Here is a 17,655-nt window from a genome sequence, read left to right on the forward strand (position 1 = left end):
TCAGATTCAAGCAAAAGCACGGTTGGCAAAGTGTAGGAGGCTGAAGCTGATATAATACAACGCCACTGGTGAAGGAGTGACGGAGGCTGCCGGTGCCAGACTTTAAGTATTGTGGAGTTGAGTCGTCACTAGTGAGTCAAAGAGAAATCCCTGGGACTGAAGCGTGAGTAGTTCAAAGTCTGACCGCCTTTGCTGGACAGAGTCTATCTGGAAACCGCAAGGAGGAAAGGACAATAGGACCTGCTGTGGAGGGAGAGCGGGTGGCGAGCCGTTGAAGTAAGAGTCACAGTCCGAACCAACGGGTCCCCGTTGAGGGTCTGGCGTTGAACGAATTGTCCAATACGATGGCCACGCCGGAGGTCTGATACACACCAGACGTCGTTGCCGGAGATGCCAGGCCGATTTTAAGTGGGGAGGTCACCTGGACAATTCTGGGTCTATGTCGGGTCGAGCTTGGTTCACAAAGAGTGGTCGGCGAGTTTCGAGTTGTAACTATTACGAGATCCGGGTCACAATAACGACTGCACATGAGCCGCCACCGCCTTTGCGGACACTGAACGACGGTCGGAATGCCGCCCGCATGCAGTGCTGAACCATTCTCACCGTATGTGAAGGCGCACATACAATTTGTGACAGCCGAATGACGCCTGGGCAACTCGGTGCCACTTCTGTTGAACCTGAATGCGTACACATAGGTTGCTATTGCGCATGAATGATAGTGTTTAGCCGCGAATAATGCCAAAGCGGACAATGTGGTCTATCATGCATGAAGCACGAAGCATCTATGCGCCAGTCTGTTTGGCCTTGACATTCGTGACGTACCTTGTACCTAGGTATCACCACCTGTCACGACAACCGGAGGCTCGACATGTTTTTGGTCACTGTTGGACGATGATGATTCCACGAACAATTTGGGCGAATGCGTTCCAGAATGGGAGAGCGAGTCACAGCTTCACCAACGATAGCTGACTTTGAACTGATTTCCACCTTTGGTCGGGTGCGGCATGTTAGATAAGTGCCGTCTTTGGTTGTCAGGGCGGGTCGAGTTTATATGGTATTATTAAGAGACTCTTGTTCTTTGGAAGCTGTAATTTTCGAATTTAAGAGTCGAAGGCAGCAATTCTGAATTGAGGCCAAGTATTAGCGAGCGCTTGTGTAAGCAGTCATGTTCACACATACGCTCTGGTAAGGCGCCAATTGTCCACGTATCAAGCTTCTCCAGGGTTCCGTACCACAGTCAACACGAAAGAAACATGTGGTCTTATTTGACATCGAAGGATTGTTACTGGTGATTGTAGTTGGCTTTTACATACTGCTGCGGACCTGGAAATGGACAGCGATGCCGGGTATTGGATGGCAATAAAATTGAAACAGGAAATGCAAGGGCATGAATCTGATGTCGTGGGAACATCCCCTCAAGTGATTCGCCCGCGTCCTCATGGAGCATTCAATTGCATGCAGCGGGGCAGAACCATGCTGTTCTGAAGCAGCTGCAACTGGCAGCACCTTCCTCGACCACATGGGTGGATGGCGGCCGTGGACAGAGTTGGCCAGTTTGCTCTGTCCGATTTGGAATAGCGTGGCGCTGCAGGGTCCAGAATCCAGATGTCGACAGCGAAGCAAGTCTCCAATTCCCCGTCAACCTTGGCTCCCGCACGCGCGACCGTTTTGTGCGCCACCGTTAGCATATCGCGCAAAGTCGACGAAGCTTCCTCATCCGAAACCTCTCGTCTTCTTCCTGTGCCGTGGACCTTGCCATGTCGGGGGTTGAGCAAGTAATCCGGCAGCCCCAGGGCCAGCCGCAGCGACAACCAGAACGCCATGTAAGTTTGGCCACCATCGATGAATCTCTTTGAAAAAGAAAGTTGGGAACAGATGGTTAACCACGCGCTGTGTCGGAATAGGGATTCAACTTCAATAAACTTCTTCTTGGCGGTGCCGTTTACTTTGGGCTCAACCTTGCCTTGTCCTACTTCCTTGCCAAAGATCAACGAGGCGTTGAAGTGACCGATCCCAACACAGGCAAGCCCATCACCGTTGCATCCAATCTGGGCGACATTCCCGCCTTTGAGCTTCGTCCATCCCAGCTTGATGAGGGCGCGCAGTATCGACCGATTCCTCGCAAAATTGCCCCAATTTGGCCCCAAGACAGCCATGTCGATGTCGTCGTGACTCTTTCGCCATCCTTCAACCCTATCCCCATCTCGGAGACCCCGGCCGAGTACGTTGTGCTGCAGGAAAAGAACTTCCACATGGGCAACGGCTCCGAAAAGCGTACTGTCGATACCAAGTTTACCGTTCCCAAGGCCGTTCAGAATAATGGAACTCTCTGGGGTCACTTCTATGTTGGCCTCACTGGCAGCAAGCTGGATCCCCGTCAGCCTGGTTATGACACTGCCAAAGCATACCACTTCGCCTATCCATTGACTCAGTATCTTCCCAAGAAGAAGACTGCTAAAACAAGAAACCTGCTTGATAACCGCGCCGAAGGTGAGGAACCAGAAGAGGAGGAGCCGACGGGCCCCATCATCAGCAGCCACTACCATCCCAATGCGAGTTTCGCCTTTGTACCCGCGATGGGTGTCAAGGACTTCAGCACCCTTCACCCTGCTGTCAAACACTTTCTCCGTCTTGAGGCCACAGGTGCCCGCGACGGAAGTGGGCAAGATGGGTGGTACTGTAAGTTGCCATGCTGCACAATCTCACCATGCCGCACCCAAACTAACTGGCCTGTTAGATCCTCTCTTGTTCATCAACAACTTTTGGCAACTCACCACACACATGACTGTTCTCAATGAAACCGTCAAGGAGCTTCCGCTGCATATTGATTTGACCAGCATGGCGTTTTGGAAATTCAGTACTCTGGCATCAATCGAGTTGAACTCAAAGGAAACCGCCCGCCAGGCTGCATTCGGCCAGTCCTTGCCCACCGGTGGTGACGGTTCCGAGATTGAAATGGTCAAGGAGATCTTCATCGACACGAACCCAATCTTGTTGGGCATTACGATTGTCGTCAGTATTGCACACGTCATTCTCGAGACGCTTGCCTTTGGCTCTGATATTGCCCACTATCGCAAGAAGAAGGACAATGTTGGCATCTCGGTGCGCTCCATCCTGGCCAATGTGTTCATGCAGACAGTCATCTTCCTGTACCTGCTTGACAACTCGCAGAATACAAGTTGGATGATTCTCGGTTCACAAGTTGTCGGCATTGTCATCGAGTTCTGGAAGGTCACAACAGTTGTGGACGTGCGCTTGCGGCCGTCGGCACCCGGCTCGCTGCTACCGTACTCTGTGGTCTTTGAAGACAAGCACAAGCTTACCGAGACGGAAGAAAAGACCAAGGAGTACGATGCTGTCGCGTTCAAATACATGTACATTGTGGCTGTGCCTCTGCTGATTGCCTATGGCATCTACTCTCTTGTGTACGAATCCCACAAGTCGTGGTACTCGTTCATCATCACCACTCTCGTTGGATCAGTCTATGCTTATGGCTTCCTCATGATGGTCCCCTCTCTGTACATCAACTACCGTCTCAAGAGCGTGGCTCACATGCCTGCCAAGGCCATGATGTACAAGTTCCTCAACACCTTCATCGATGACTTGTTTGCCTTCACAATCAAGATGCCATTCCTGCATCGTCTAGCCACCTTCCGAGACGATATCATTTTCTTCATCTACATCTACCAGCGCTGGGCCTACAAGACTGATTACACCCGCGTCAATGAGTTTGGTCAGGGTGGTGAGGATGAAGAGCCCGCCGCCCAGGACAAGGACAAGAAGGACAAGAAGGACAAGGAGGCAATTGAAGCCAAGACGACGGCTGAGGTGAAACCTGAGGGCAAGGCCACGGGCACTGACGCCGGCAAGGCTACCAAGAGAAAATAGAAAACGCCTTACCTAGACCTGGATAGATTACTCTTTGCATATGTATTTGGCATTGCACAATACATGACTTACAGATGTTATTAGCTCCATGTTGTTGTTGATGCCAAGTCACGTCCCGACCTGTCTGGGACCCGGAACGGACGAATAAATAGCCCTGTTAAGCTTCGTGGAACAAAATTAGCTGCATGAGCTGATTCAAGCCAAGATGAGATGCGACCCAGTGCATCTGAGGCCGCCACAGACAATCCTACCCCAAAGCCCAATTCACATTGCCGATTGGCCAGACTGTCGTTTTCAGCAACCTTTTATTACGCAACGAGTGCCCTGCTTGTCCAACAAACCTTCAGCTTGCATCATCTTCAGCCTCGTTCAACCTCGGGCGGGTCGGTAAGGAAACCTAAACAAGTCTGCATACACGAAGACTCGTCAGCCCTGCGATGGTGATTCTCGCTTAACTTTGTCTGCCGAGGCTATTGCCATTCCATATTTGTTCTTATACTACACTGGTTCGGGGAAGGCCGCTCACATTCATGGTTCCGCGGTAGTCGAGGTCTAAGCCTCCCTTGGTGAATGAGCTGAGCTGTAGGGTGCCCAATGTGGAAAGCTTCGGGCGACAGTCGATTAAACAAAGCGGAGTGCGGAGTCGGAGTTTGGTGTTTGGGAATGTAGCTTGTTCATACGAAGTACACGATATTGAGGTGTCACTGGTCTGTGTGTTGCGGTTTTGGAGCAGAGATGGGAATATATAAAGGGCGAGGCTAGCGCAAGATAAATGAGGGAAGAAACAGAACTAAATCAATCTGATACACTTTATCAACTTATCTGTCATATCTTTCACTTTCATTTCAGGATGAGCCGTCTCCCTCCTGCTGAGAAACTGCCTTTGGCGGCCCGCAAAAACCGTATGATCCCTCATTTCCTCATACATGCATCCAACTAATAAGCGTAGTCCGCGACAAGTGGGAGGACAAGAAAGCCGACCTTGAGAAGCAGTTGTCTGATGCTCTGGGCACACCCTGGACCATTGACATCAACATCAACCAAATCTACCCCTATGCCAAGGACGGCACGTATGCCAAAGAATCACCAGGCGGCCTTTTACACGAGTAAGTTGTAACTCCAAGCTCCGTGAGCAACACTAACAAGATACAAGCTATGTCAATGGCGCACATAGCTGCCTCGGCACTTTCTTCTACTACTTCGGCGAAGGAGGCAAGCAGGAGATTAACACATTATGCTCCGCCCACGTGCTCACCATGGATGTCGACCTCAACAGCAAAGTCGAGGGAAATGGATGTGAAGTCTCCCCCTCCGGCCAGCTTGTCCTCCTTTTCAACCCAGACTATCTAAATAGTAATATCGAGAATTGCCTCGAGAGGAATAAGCTTGAAAAGGCGCTCAACGAGGCCCAATCCTCGCTGCCGATGAACTTCAAGGCACGAAGCTCCATTGCGAATGAATACGAAAAGGGTATTGGAAAGATCCAGTCCATTATCAACGAGCAGCTTGGAAAGAAAATCACTATTGATCCTGGGTTCGAGGACGCATTTGTTAAGCTCAAAGCTGGCGCGTCGAGGAGGGACTTTGATGAGAACCTTGGGCCTTGGATATTGTTATACTTTCAAGGCTTTGCGGAGTGGTTGGAGAGGAATAATGTCAAGGGCGATGATATGGTACAGGAGGGGTTGAATGACGTTATGGGCGAGGCGAAGGTGGCGTTTCGGGTTGTTGAGAAGATGAAGGGGGATTCCTATAATGAGGCTATCCCGGAGGGTGGGGTGCTGTATTTGCAGACGGATGCGAAGAACTATGGGTCGAATGTCGAGAATGCGGCTGAGCGGTTGATGGATCTTTTGTAGGCTATGGGACAGTTGTAGATGTTCATTTAGATATAGTAAACCGTACCGTTGTGGCCTGGCTGATATAAACAACTGTGTCGTGGCCTTGGTGAATGTCCATTTCGTCGTCTTTGAAAGGCCAGACATGTGTCACATAATACGATAGCCTCTGTTCTATAAAAATGACCAAACTTTAGATTATCACAATGTTTGGTCTGTCTACAGGTCGATATGCCCAACCAGAGTCTGCGCAGACGTGTCTGGTCTCTTCTGAAAGTCCAAGGCCAACTTGGCGCACCGCTTAGGAGCTAAAAACGTTCAAATTGAACTTCCCAGAAGCCGACATGTCACTATACTGCTTGCCAAAAGCGCTCGTCCACCCCCCAAACGGCGTCTTCATGTGCAGATCCTCAACGCGATCATATGTCGCAAACCAAAGCGGAACACTGCTGTCCACAACCGTACCAAGACTGCCGAAAATGCCACCCCATTCCGCGGCAGACGAATAGATGCCAAATTGAACACCCGAAGTTCTCAAGGCGGAAGTCAACGACCGAGCCTCCCTCAAGTTACCACCCTGGCCATAGTTCCAGTTGTTGCACGCCATGTCCTTTTCAATATCGACCCAGATGCGGCCGATTTGCATATTGTTGGACTTGATGGCATTCTGGAGTTCTCCAAGCTGTTCGGCATATGATTTGCACTTGTTGCCACTGCCGTTGCAGGGCAACCAGTAAGTGTCGATGTTGGTGAATCCTGCGGCTTTCGCGTTGTTGTAGCTTGGGACGAAATTGGGATCTACTCTGCCTCCGGAGGCGCAGGCTTCTTGATAGCCGCGGATGACGGCCTTGGTGAATCCTTCGCTGTGCACTTTGGAGTACGTGGCCGTGGGAACCAAAGTTGAGCTGTCTACGCCGTGGACGAGGGCGTGGGCGGCGGAGGCAAGGAGTAGGACTGCTGAGAGAATCATGGCGTCTGACGTTGAAATGGCGCTTCTGTATTCTGCTGCTATCTAGAGAGTATTATTAGCTGTGGTGCTATGAGTATCAGCGCTCCATTCGATGGTCTTACTGAGGCTAGGGCTGTCGAGTATGTTTACAACTTGCTGCCGGTTTTCTTGCGGCAGTTCACGAGGGTGATGTGACAATGGCAGACCGTGATTCCATTCAAAAGGAGGTGCACCGGCCTTGCTGCCCTGTTATACCCAACGTGGTACTATGTAATACGGCACAGAGACAGCAATTTGACCATACCATTTTGTCGTGTAGAGCTTGTCTGAGACACGGCTGGATCGTTACGCGATGGCCGCGATTACACCCAATGAGGCTCGAATCGGCAGTCACTCGGAAAGACATGGCGCTCAATTTAGTAATGAGGGCAGTGATGGTACTACGTCCGATTTCATTGCTCCTATCGCGACCGACACACGGCCCGATGCGACTGTGTGATGTTTGGGACTTGTGTTGTCATTTTTGGCAACCTGTGTTGGAGTTGAGATCTTGTGAACAAAGACGCCGATCGAACCCTAGCTGCTGGACCTGCGCCATACACTAACTGTTATCTTGAGGAAATGGTCAAGGGCGAGGCGGCTGACCAGAAGGGTTAAATTAGCATTGCTACATTGTAAGACAGTTCTTGACGCCACAAGCACCAGTGATAATCCGTGTACCAAAGCCTCACCAATTCCGCCCGTCACACCTAGGTGTGCAAGGTCAATTTTGGATCTTGAGTAACGCCTTATTGCTCTCAGATAGCTAGCTATTTCATGTGTTTCTGTGCGGCGTGCTCGGTACCGTCCCCGTCTCACAGAGGCTGCACATTCCATGCCGCCAGTCAATATTTGGAACGCATCACGACGAGTATTTACGATGTAGTACCGTAGCATCTGTTTAACTATACCGGGTGCTTGCGATGTGTTGATGGATGGCTGCCATTTGGTCTAATAGCTTCCATATTGCTTTGCAAAACGAGGCGTACGCACAGAAGCATCTTCAATCAATTCGCATGCAGAGCACTAGTCAGGGTACAGCCGTGGCTTGAGACGGCAGCACGCTCTCCCAATGCACAACGGGCTTCCCGTCCCATTTACTAAACAATAACAGTTAGTCTTCCAGTCAGACTGTTGTCTCGACGCCGTGGCACGCATCCCCGGCAGACCAGCAACTTATTACTCTCAAACTATGAGATGTCATCCAATACAATGGATGCGTCAACCACATCTTCCAAGATTACTGATCTTCCCGACCGGCAATTCTTCCAGCTGCTCCACAATTTGGGCTGCGCTTAGAAATACAATGCCCGTCCTCAAAATGACATCAGGGACATATATATCTGAATAGGGGACGCAAAAGAATTTTCAATCGAATTGCAATATACTACACTTGAATTGACTCGCCATGGAGAATCGGCCATATACAGGAAAAGGCCAAGTTGTCCAAACTCTTCGCCCCGTCATGGAGCCTTCACCAACGCCGCCGTCTCCGCCGAGCAACAGACGGGGCCGGCCGAGAGTGGAGACGAGATCAAAGGCAGAAGAGGTAAGAGAACTCCGAGAATCCGGGGAAACGGTCTTGTCAATCCATATTATGTGAGAACCCCTTTGCATTAACAAATAGGCATTCAGCATCGAAGAAACCAACTCCGTGAAGCTCAAAAGCGATACCAAACGAAACGAGACATCAAGCTCGGCTCGCTGGAAAAGGAAAACGCCAAACTCCGGCGCAAGCTGCGCGTCTTGTCGATGCTGCTGAGGGAGTTTGCGAGCCAAGTGTCACAGCTGGACGAGTACAGAGGGATACCTCAGCTGGAGTTCCTGCTGAGCGGTGCAAAGAGCCAGGTTCGTCAGGTTGTGGCCCTGGATGAGCAGCCTGAAGCCGACAAGTCTGTTGTTGAGATTTTGAGTTGTCGCTCGGCACCGACTCCGCCTGTTGGTACGGCTCGTCCGGCGCCTTTTGATGTTCTTCAGGCGTGGGGGCTGCAGGAGATACACTATGATTGTTAGCGTTGTAAATTTAGGGATTAGAATGGAATGTATGTGACTCTTGACGTTGGTGCTTACCATGGAGTGGTTGTGCTAGCTTTGGCCACCACTATGCCATATCGCCGAGCGTCTTGAAGATGGGCTTGAGTAGTTCACTCATAGCAAGCCCAACATATGTTTTACGATTGAAAATGTCCAGTGCAAGGATATTGCCGTCGATGGAGGCACAGTGCAATGCTACAAGCTGGTGGTTAGCAATATTCGATAGCACTTACATCTTGATGCATCTCATCGTGGTGACTTGCTGGACCGGTTGTGACAAAATACGACACGCTACATGCTGTCGCAGCTATCAGCCAAGGATGCTTGAAAGAATGCCATTGTTACAGGAATTCATTAGATCAAGTATGCTGCTAGATTCTGTTCCAACTTGGCACCTGTGGCTCTATTTTACGTTCAAAAAGTTGGTCCTTGTGGATGTTGCCTCGGTACAGGGTGGGTGCGGTCATTATAATCACCCTCGGCGATGATCAAGTTACAGGTGGATAAGATATCGTCATTCACGATGAAATTGATAAAGAGGCACATGTTAGATCTTGGGTCTAATTTCACATATAGGAAGCCTCGGCTGATTTGAAGACGCCGTGAATTCTCATCGCTGCCCAGGCACGCTTTTGGCCACACTACTGGCGGCATCTGTTGTAAGTGGCTTCTGCTCTATAGTTTCACTACTCCTATTAGTTCAATCGCTCACTGTGTTGGCATCGAAGCATTCCCTGTCAATTATTTGCATACAAGAGTTTGACCGTCCCTATTGGCACCATGAGAAACGATGCAACGAAAGGCCGCCTGCCGGCTCGGCTCTGTTTCCAAGATTAGCAACTTTATCAGTATCCAGTACGTACACACGGTCCACTCACTCGACTGTCAACAGGCATAGATGGATAAAAATACTTCCATTTTTCACATGGCGTAGCGGAACAACGCTCGACTGCTTGACTCTGGAGTCTAGACGGGTCAAGTTGAGCTAGCACTAACACTTCGCTGTGCTTCGGACGGGACGGCATCAGAAACCCGACATGCAGTTGTGTTTCCTCTTCACCAAGACGGAACAAACTGTATTCTCATCCACGTAATCTAGCAATTTGTTATCACATGCCACACGTCGATTATGAGCCTCAACTGCCAAGACCAACCTCAATGCTTCCCGTTTAGCCGCCAAGCCTGCTCGACGATTCGCTCCGCCAAGTCCTGATCACCAGATCTCCCATTCTGGGGTAAATCAACCTCGGCGTAGAACAGCGGTGCGGGCGAGGCATTCCCTCTCGCTGCTTCTTGTCCCGAGAATGCGATTCCCTGCGTATTCCCACTCATTGTGGATCACACAACGATGGCTTCCCCGGAAATTTGGACAGTTTGGCTGGATCCATTCGCTCAGCCCTGCATGAGGGGATTGTATTTAGCAAGAATAGTGCCATGTACTACGATGCCATTGAGTCGGACACGGCATGTTTTGCCTGAGTATTCTTTGTGGAAGAAGTTGAATCAAGCTGCCTCCGGCGTTACCATTGACCATGACAGCTGATTTTGTCCCTGTGTAGCCCCTTTTCGGCCGCCAGTCAAAGAATTGCAACAGAAATTTATCACAAAAACCTCTGTCGAGACCATGTTGGTCATATTCGCGGTACGTGGGCTCATGCCATCCTGCATGCCGATTCGTGGAGAATCATGCGCCTTCAGGCTAATATCACGAACCCCAGAACCGTCTGACTGACGTTCGACTTTCCGCCCACTCGAGTTACACGAAAACAACAGCGAATGTTAGCCACAGGTCCTTGCTAAAAGTATCATTGGATGCCACATGCATTGTATAATATCCTCAGGGCCAACATGTTGTCAAGTTCTAGTTCCTGTAGCGTAAGACAACGCCTTGAGAATGGTGCGACGGGCCGTTTTCGCCGACCTACATTTGTCTGGCCTTGCATATCGGGATACGTTTGCCGAGTTGTCTATAAAGGGTGATGAGTTGTGTGTATTATTTAAGTACGAGTCCCAACAGGGTCATGATTCACTCTGGGTATTACATTGTTTTGCGTCTGTTTTGGGACTGTAACCTGCATTCTGCTCTATCCCTAGCCCTGTGACAAGAGGATACAGATACACATTGTCAAGATGGTGTCTAAAACGAGAGTGTACAACTGGTATGTGGGCATCTAGTTTCACAAGAAGCTTTCACTAACCTCAACAGGTACATATCGCTGGTGGCAGCGATGGCCATGGTTCTGTATGGCTACGATGCGTCTGTCTTCAACTCTGTCCAGGCGTCGAACAACTGGCTGAATTGGTTTGGCCTCAACCCAGTTCGTTTACTGCAATCGTGGTCATGAACTACAGTCTAACCACCGTGGAATTAGAAAACGGATGGCTATCTCATCGGGTTGATCAACACGGCTTACACAATCGGTGCCATTGTGGCAGGCTTCTTCATCGGCGGACCAACAGTACGCGCCCCTGTGACTGTCATTTTGGGGGAGAACTAACAGAGTCCTCCAGGCGGATTACCTAGGTCGACGATGGGGCATTGCAATCGGTTGCTTTGTCACTATTATAGCCACGTTTATGCAGACATTCTCGCCGTACCGAGCACTTGGCTGCTTTATTGCTGGTCGCGTGCTGGTAGGCATCGGCCAGGGCATGGCATTGAGTGAGTCAACCCAGACGAAACAACTGACGGTACGAATGCCCGTCTGACATATCATTACAGCCGCCGGTCCTGTCTATATTGGCGAAATGGCTCCGAGTCATATAAGAGGCTACATCATGGCCTTCTGGCAGCTATTCTACTCTGTCGGTTCGTTCCTCGCCTACTGGATCAACTATGCCTGCTCCAAGCACCGTGCCAGCCTCGGAGAATGGGACTGGAAAATGGTCGTCATCTTCCAAATGCTGGTTCCAACAATCATCATTATCCTTCTGCCATTCCAGCCCGAGACGCCCCGATGGCACATCCAGCGCCGAGGAGATGTTGATGCCGCCAGAGCTAGCTTGAAGAAGATTCGAGACACTGAGCAGGAAATTGAAGAAGAACTAATTGCTATCCGTGAGGCAATCGAGTACGAAAAGGAGATTACCGGCGTGGGATACATGGCGCTGTTCAAAGAGCCTTCAATTCGCAGGCGACTTTTCCTGGCCTTCATCTTGGTACGATTTCCTTTGCTTAGATGCTGCACATTGTCATTCTGACTTGAATTGTATAGAACATTGGCCAGCAACTTACCGGCCAGGGCACTCTCAATACCTACAGCACGGCCATCTACAAAAAGGTTTGGCCCGACACTGACACTATTAACCTCATCAACGCCCTCAATGCCACATTTGGAATCATCTTCACCCTCAACGCCGTATGGACAGCCGATCGTTTCGGACGACGATGGCTCCTCCTCGTTGGCGCCGTGGGCATGGCCGCCGCCATGCTCATGGTCTCGCTTGTCGGCCTCCTCACCCCTGACGGACCAGGCGGCACCAAGAGCCAGCCAGTTGGTATCGCCATCGTGTTTTGCTTGTTCCTGTTCATATTCTTCTACAAACCGTCATGGGGAGCAACAACCTGGATTTGGACCGCCGAGGTCTTCTCCATGAATGTCCGCGCGCAGGCCGTGGGCATGTGCTCGCAGATGCAGAATGTCGCCAATACCATCTTCCAGCAGTTCTTTCCCATCTTCCTTCAGAATACGGGTCTGAAATGCCTGTTCTTCTTCATGGCTATGAATGTCGTTTTGGCGTTCTATGTGTACTTTTTCATTCCGGAGACGAGGAGGATTCCTCTGGAGGAGATTGACGTGCTGTTTGGTGACAAGGATCACACGGTCAAGGGAGCGCAGTTGCTTGGCTTTACGGATGATAAGGCGGTAACTGAGATTACGGACCGCAAGAATAGTGCGGGAACTGCAAGGCAGCGCCAGGGAGAAGAAATCTCGAGTGCGTAGAGTGTTGGGAGTGTGGGGTGGTTGATGAGTCGGATGCAAGTTGAAAGTAAGGAGAGCATGAAACAAGATTTAAATGAGGATTTGACATAATTAATGGATATTCAACCTGATACGATTATAGAGAAGCTTCCCATTTAAGTGCAACTCTCTCGCTGTCGTCGCCAAATCTTAATTGGCATCGGACCAGGCATAAGATTAAACGCCTCCAGTCTATCCTGCTCCCATTCCGACGATGGAAGAGCCATGTTATACCTGTGAACCACACTCGCCAACAATACAGTCTGTTCCAAATAGCTGATATTCCGCCCGATGCATCCTCGTGCCCCAGCACTGAATGATATAAAATGCGGTTGCAGAGCCTTGCCGCCATCTCCCAACCAACGATCGGGGTTGTAGCTTTCAGGATCAGGGAAGATCTTCTCGTCTCTGTGAGCGACATACGCAGATATGGAAACAGTCGTGTCTCCGGGGATGAAGTCGCCTAATATTACTGAACCCTCCGGGGGGGTCCGCCGCGGCAGGCCAAAAGTTGTAGGTGGTGTTATCCGGAGAGCTTCATCTAGACATGCCCGCAGATAGGGCAGATGCTTTACCTTCTCATATGGAGCGATTATTTCGTCTTCGGACAACACCGAGTCGACTTCTTCTCTGAGCTTGTCGAGGCAACTGGGGTTCTTGAGTAGCCAGTACATGGCGTTGTTCATCGCAATGGCAGTCGTGTCAGATCCTGCATTCATCATGATGGACACCTCGGCGACGATTTCTCCCCATTCAAGGGGATTGGTCTCACTGTGGTCCATGAGAGACTGGAAAAAGTCGGCGAGTTTCTCACCGGCTCGATACCGCTGGAGTCGTTTCGTCGCGCGGCGGTACACTAGGTCGTTCCACCCTTCGTTCAAGTACCACCACCGGGAGAAATCTTTGGACAGCAGCTTGGATGCTTTGCAGGCGAAGCCATACCATCTTTCCATCCAGGCAAGACACGACTGAGCCCGAGCAGTGGAATGGAGGCACTGACGAAAGTTGACATGATAAACTGACCCATCCATTCGCTCCGCTTCGGTGAGATCATCGCCAGCATCCAGAAATCCAAGACGTTCACTGAGTCCAATATCTGCAATTGCATCGACCGTGAAGAAGTTTGTATATTTCCGATAATCGAAAGTAAGATCGGCAGGGTCAGGTCTGGACAACCCGGGTTTCATGGGCTCCGTGCAAGCACCATCGACCGCCTTGATGAACCTTTCCACCTTGTCTGCCACTTTGTGTTCCCAGTTCTCCAGATTCTTTATGGCGTATGCCGCTGCTAGAGCTCTGCGCTTGCGGCTGTGTTCCGTCTTGTCTACTACATCAGCAAGGTGGAAATGCGTACCCGCCAAGGTTTCGTAGAAGGCGCCCTTTAAGCATTTCGTACCGTGGCCGTATATGTCCTTGATTGCGCCGAGGTCTCCATACGAGAGAGAATTGGGTCCTGTGCGAATCACGGCATGGGTTTTGTGCATATCCTGGAGGGTTTTTGATCGGAACCCCCGTAGTGCCTCTCCGACAAAGATCAAGTTTGTGAAACCGGCCAGGGGGTGAAGGACGGGGAATTTTCTTAGTCCTTTGGGGTCTTTGAAGTATATGATGATAGGCCAAAGGATAAAATATGCGAGCAGAAGTGAAATACCCGCCGTTGAAAGGAGAATTGCGTACATTTTGGAAACTGACGATGTGCCAAGGGAGATTTGATGAGACGAATGTGGACAGAACAGAAGGCGGTTGGTATTAGACCAGGTACCTAGGTACGCAGCTTGTCTGCTTGTGAACGAATCATTGTAGTATTTATCTAGCAACTACGACACCTAGAGGTCCGTTGAAGTGTGTACAAATATTTGCCATGGACAGACAACTGCATTCTGGAGATATAACTTGCCGACAGCAGTACATATCCAAATACACGATCCTCTCGTCCTCCAGATCATCCCCGGGTTGTGTGGAGACGGACACAATGTTGGTTCTCAAAGGGGAAAATTTCCCCATTTGTTTACAACAGGATGTTTCCCCATTTGATACCACACCTCAGCGATAATTGCTTCCAGCTATTGATGTGCTGGGACTCCGATACCGCGAAAGCTTCTAGTGGCGCTCAAGGGATGAGGTCGACCAATTCCATCATGAACCGAGCCAAAATGGTTGCGCCTGGATGAAACGGAGATGGGCTGCATTAATTCCTAGGTTAAGTATACCGCTCGGCAATATTGCAAATCCCCTCCATTGAAGTCCCAGAGAAGTAATCAATTCCGGAGAGTTACACAATTAAGTCGTTGCATGCGTTTGATAGGACATGGCGACAGTTTGATGTCGTTCCACTGATACAAGAATCGCATCGTTGTTGATATGCGATAAAAATGATCCAGTCCGGCTCTGGACCATATGCTCTCAATTTTCGAGTTCATCTCTTCCAGTCTCGCAAACCTGCTCCAGCTTATGCGCCATGTCCAAGATACCGTCAATTGACATTCCGGCGGAGTTCATCCCAAGAACACTCCCGGATATTGCTGCTCTCATACTAGCCGGAGCGATCTCAACTGCGTACTTATTAAAGGGATATGCCTGGGACAAGCCAGATCCATATCATCATCTATGGTTCGAGAAACCAACAGAAAAGTACTCCAAGTCCCGAGCCTTGGCAACTACATCAACAAGAAATGTAGCCGAAAAACTAGAACAAGACGTAGGCTCCCACAACCTCATATACACAAACATGACCAATGTAGACTAATCTCTCGTGCAGGCCAAAGATGCCGTCATTTTCTGGGGATCTCAATCAGGCACTGCAGAAACCCTAGCCACTAGACTTGCAAAAGAATGCCTCGCACGCTTCAACTTGCAAGTCTTGTGCGCAGACCTGGCAGACTACGACCCAGACACCATCTGCCTCATACCAAACACGAAATTTGCCATCTTTATCATATCCACATATGGGGAGGGAGATCCCAGCGACAACACATCAGCTTTTTGGCATTGGCTTCATCAGCGGGCGCAGCCTATTCCTCGACTGGATAGCTTGCGCTACGTGGCTTTTGGTCTCGGAAACAGCAACTACAGATATTTCAACAGAGTCATTGACGTTGTCTCAGATGCATTGGACAAGGCTGGCGCTCAACGACTCATGCCTGTTGACAAAGCGGATGACGCGAAAGGAGGCACTGAGGAATACTTTCTGGACTGGAAGGACAGCCTATTTGACCTTTTTCGAGGGACGTTGAAGTTTACGGAGCAGGACCTCATATACAAACCAAGCGTTCAAGTTGTCCAAGATGAGTCGCTGTCGCAGAGCGATTTATACCTTGGGGAACAAGATCACCATTCCGTTGCTAATGGCGAGTCGCCCGTCTTGTCGCTTGTTGTCGCCAATGCACACAATCCATGTCCCTCGTCATCGCAGGGCTACGTCCATCTGGAGCTCGATCTTGGGACAACGGGCAATTTGCGGTATCGAACCGGTGATCATCTTGCCGTCTATCCTACGAATCCAGACAATGAGGTAGAACTGCTCTTGAGAGCCATCGGCTACGACGAAGAGCGTTCTACCTCCGCGATCCTCATTCAGCCTGTTGAAGAAGGCCACAATATCAAAATTCCAAGTCCGACTACACTTCAAGCATTGTTCCGGCATTACCTGGAAATATGTGCCCCTGTATCGCGAGAGTCACTCAGGCAGTTGGCCGCGTATGCACCGAATGCCCAATCTCGCAAGCTTCTCCTGTCACTAGCAGATGACAAAGACGCATATACGGCCTTTATATCCAGTAATCACGTCAATCTTGGTAGGATCCTCTCAATAACTGCCCCGGGTCTGGTTTGGAACCTCTTGCCTATATCCTATCTAGCGGAATCACTACCCGTCATGCGACCGCGGTACTATTCCATTTCCTCTTCAAGCGCTATATCGTCTCACCGCGTAGCCATCACCGTCGGTGTAGTGTCTTCAAAATTGACTGGAAATCACTCGGTTACAATCCCTGGCATCACGAGCAGTTACTTGCAGAAAATCAATCACGGCCTGAAGAGTCCAGCTACCAGTGGCCCTCGCAATGCCAATGAAAGTAAGGGATATCGTATTTACGCATCTATTCGTCAATCGGCGTTCAAGCTCCCGATGCTCAGCTCCATACCGTTGATAATGATTGCCGCCGGCACGGGCATTGCACCATTCCGCGCCTTCAGTCTCGAGCGAGCGAGACTCCATTCTGTTGGACAACCTGTTGGTCGTATGTTGCTGTTTTTTGGGTGCCGAACTCAACTGGACTTTTTGTACAAAGATGAACTTTTTCACACGGCTGTTTCTTTGGGTGATGCGCTGGAAATAGTGACAGCTTTCTCTAGGGAGACCGACAGCCCGAAGTTGTATGTGCAGAATCGGGTTGCAGAACGGCAGTCGCAGGTATGTCAGATGTTGGAGGATAGGGCGAACGTCTATATTTGTGGCCGGGTGTCCATGGCGAAGGAGGTCGGAAAGGTTTTGGAGGATGCAATGAAGGCGAGGAAGGGGTGGGATGATGTGGAAACGAAACGATGGGTTGAAAACACAAAGAGAGGCAAGAAATGGTTGGAGGACGTGTGGGGATAGATATGAATCACGAGGCTCATAGATGTGGTCGAGTTGCATGATTCTTCTATCTATATGTATCTTATCCAGCCCTATGTATCATTTTATACACGATGGCTTGCTCGTATTCTCTTCACTGGCCACCCGCCATCGTACACAGTAGAAACTTGTTCTAGCTAGATTTCGAGCTTTCAGCCGCAGGAGGATTCGTGCCATATCATTCATCGATGCAAGGCGATGCGGATTCCGGAAGTCGTAGGCCGTGGCTGCGCCGTCATTCTGACCACGGTAGATGCCGTCATCTCAACTTGCAAGATGGGAGCCACAAGAAGAACAGCTCAGCCCGTCATGTTGCCGCCGACTCTATTT

General features: G+C 50.1%; 8 protein-coding genes across 8 annotated transcripts; 5 read left to right on the forward strand and 3 right to left on the reverse strand.

The window, feature by feature from the left end:
• Nucleotides 1-1,757: 1,757 nt before the first annotated feature.
• On the forward strand, nucleotides 1,758-3,888 carry VFPPC_13966 (ClpTM1 domain-containing protein; the record flags this gene model as incomplete). Its single annotated transcript, XM_018291738.1, has 3 exons — nucleotides 1,758-1,823; nucleotides 1,905-2,679; nucleotides 2,738-3,888. 3 exons carry the CDS (start codon nucleotides 1,758-1,760, stop codon nucleotides 3,886-3,888), a joined length of 1,992 nt encoding a protein of 663 aa, XP_018142220.1.
• An 850-nt stretch (nucleotides 3,889-4,738) lies between these two features.
• On the forward strand, nucleotides 4,739-5,747 carry VFPPC_06097 (hypothetical protein; the record flags this gene model as incomplete). The annotated part of the gene is made up of 3 exons (XM_018285193.1): nucleotides 4,739-4,790; nucleotides 4,838-4,994; nucleotides 5,042-5,747. The coding sequence occupies 3 exons, from the start codon at nucleotides 4,739-4,741 to the stop codon at nucleotides 5,745-5,747; spliced, it is 915 nt and encodes a 304-aa protein (XP_018142221.1).
• Nucleotides 5,748-6,027: 280 nt separating this feature from the next.
• On the reverse strand, nucleotides 6,028-6,696 carry VFPPC_06098 (glycosyl hydrolases family 25 domain-containing protein; the record flags this gene model as incomplete). Its single annotated transcript, XM_018285194.2, has 1 exon — nucleotides 6,028-6,696. One exon carries the CDS (start codon nucleotides 6,694-6,696, stop codon nucleotides 6,028-6,030), a length of 669 nt encoding a protein of 222 aa, XP_018142222.2.
• Nucleotides 6,697-8,122: 1,426 nt separating this feature from the next.
• VFPPC_16275 (hypothetical protein) lies at nucleotides 8,123-8,727 on the forward strand (the record flags this gene model as incomplete). Its single annotated transcript, XM_018294028.1, has 2 exons — nucleotides 8,123-8,263; nucleotides 8,350-8,727. The coding sequence occupies 2 exons, from the start codon at nucleotides 8,123-8,125 to the stop codon at nucleotides 8,725-8,727; spliced, it is 519 nt and encodes a 172-aa protein (XP_018142223.1).
• Nucleotides 8,728-9,903: 1,176 nt separating this feature from the next.
• VFPPC_16276 (hypothetical protein) lies at nucleotides 9,904-10,080 on the reverse strand (the record flags this gene model as incomplete). The annotated part of the gene is made up of 1 exon (XM_018294029.1): nucleotides 9,904-10,080. One exon carries the CDS (start codon nucleotides 10,078-10,080, stop codon nucleotides 9,904-9,906), a length of 177 nt encoding a protein of 58 aa, XP_018142224.1.
• Nucleotides 10,081-10,878: 798 nt separating this feature from the next.
• VFPPC_06100 (sugar transporter) lies at nucleotides 10,879-12,692 on the forward strand (the record flags this gene model as incomplete). Its single annotated transcript, XM_018285195.1, has 6 exons — nucleotides 10,879-10,907; nucleotides 10,955-11,066; nucleotides 11,121-11,207; nucleotides 11,260-11,410; nucleotides 11,471-11,907; nucleotides 11,964-12,692. 6 exons carry the CDS (start codon nucleotides 10,879-10,881, stop codon nucleotides 12,690-12,692), a joined length of 1,545 nt encoding a protein of 514 aa, XP_018142225.1.
• A 134-nt stretch (nucleotides 12,693-12,826) lies between these two features.
• On the reverse strand, nucleotides 12,827-14,389 carry VFPPC_06101 (benzoate 4-monooxygenase cytochrome P450; the record flags this gene model as incomplete). The annotated part of the gene is made up of 1 exon (XM_018285196.1): nucleotides 12,827-14,389. The coding sequence occupies one exon, from the start codon at nucleotides 14,387-14,389 to the stop codon at nucleotides 12,827-12,829; it is 1,563 nt and encodes a 520-aa protein (XP_018142226.1).
• Nucleotides 14,390-15,168: 779 nt separating this feature from the next.
• On the forward strand, nucleotides 15,169-17,307 carry VFPPC_16277 (NADPH cytochrome P450; the record flags this gene model as incomplete). The annotated part of the gene is made up of 2 exons (XM_018294030.1): nucleotides 15,169-15,408; nucleotides 15,469-17,307. The coding sequence occupies 2 exons, from the start codon at nucleotides 15,169-15,171 to the stop codon at nucleotides 17,305-17,307; spliced, it is 2,079 nt and encodes a 692-aa protein (XP_018142227.1).
• Between the last annotated feature and the right edge of the window lie 348 nt (nucleotides 17,308-17,655).

This window comes from Pochonia chlamydosporia, chromosome 5 (genome assembly GCF_001653235.2).
Source record: "Pochonia chlamydosporia 170 chromosome 5, whole genome shotgun sequence".
NCBI classification, from domain to species: domain Eukaryota; kingdom Fungi; phylum Ascomycota; class Sordariomycetes; order Hypocreales; family Clavicipitaceae; genus Pochonia; species Pochonia chlamydosporia.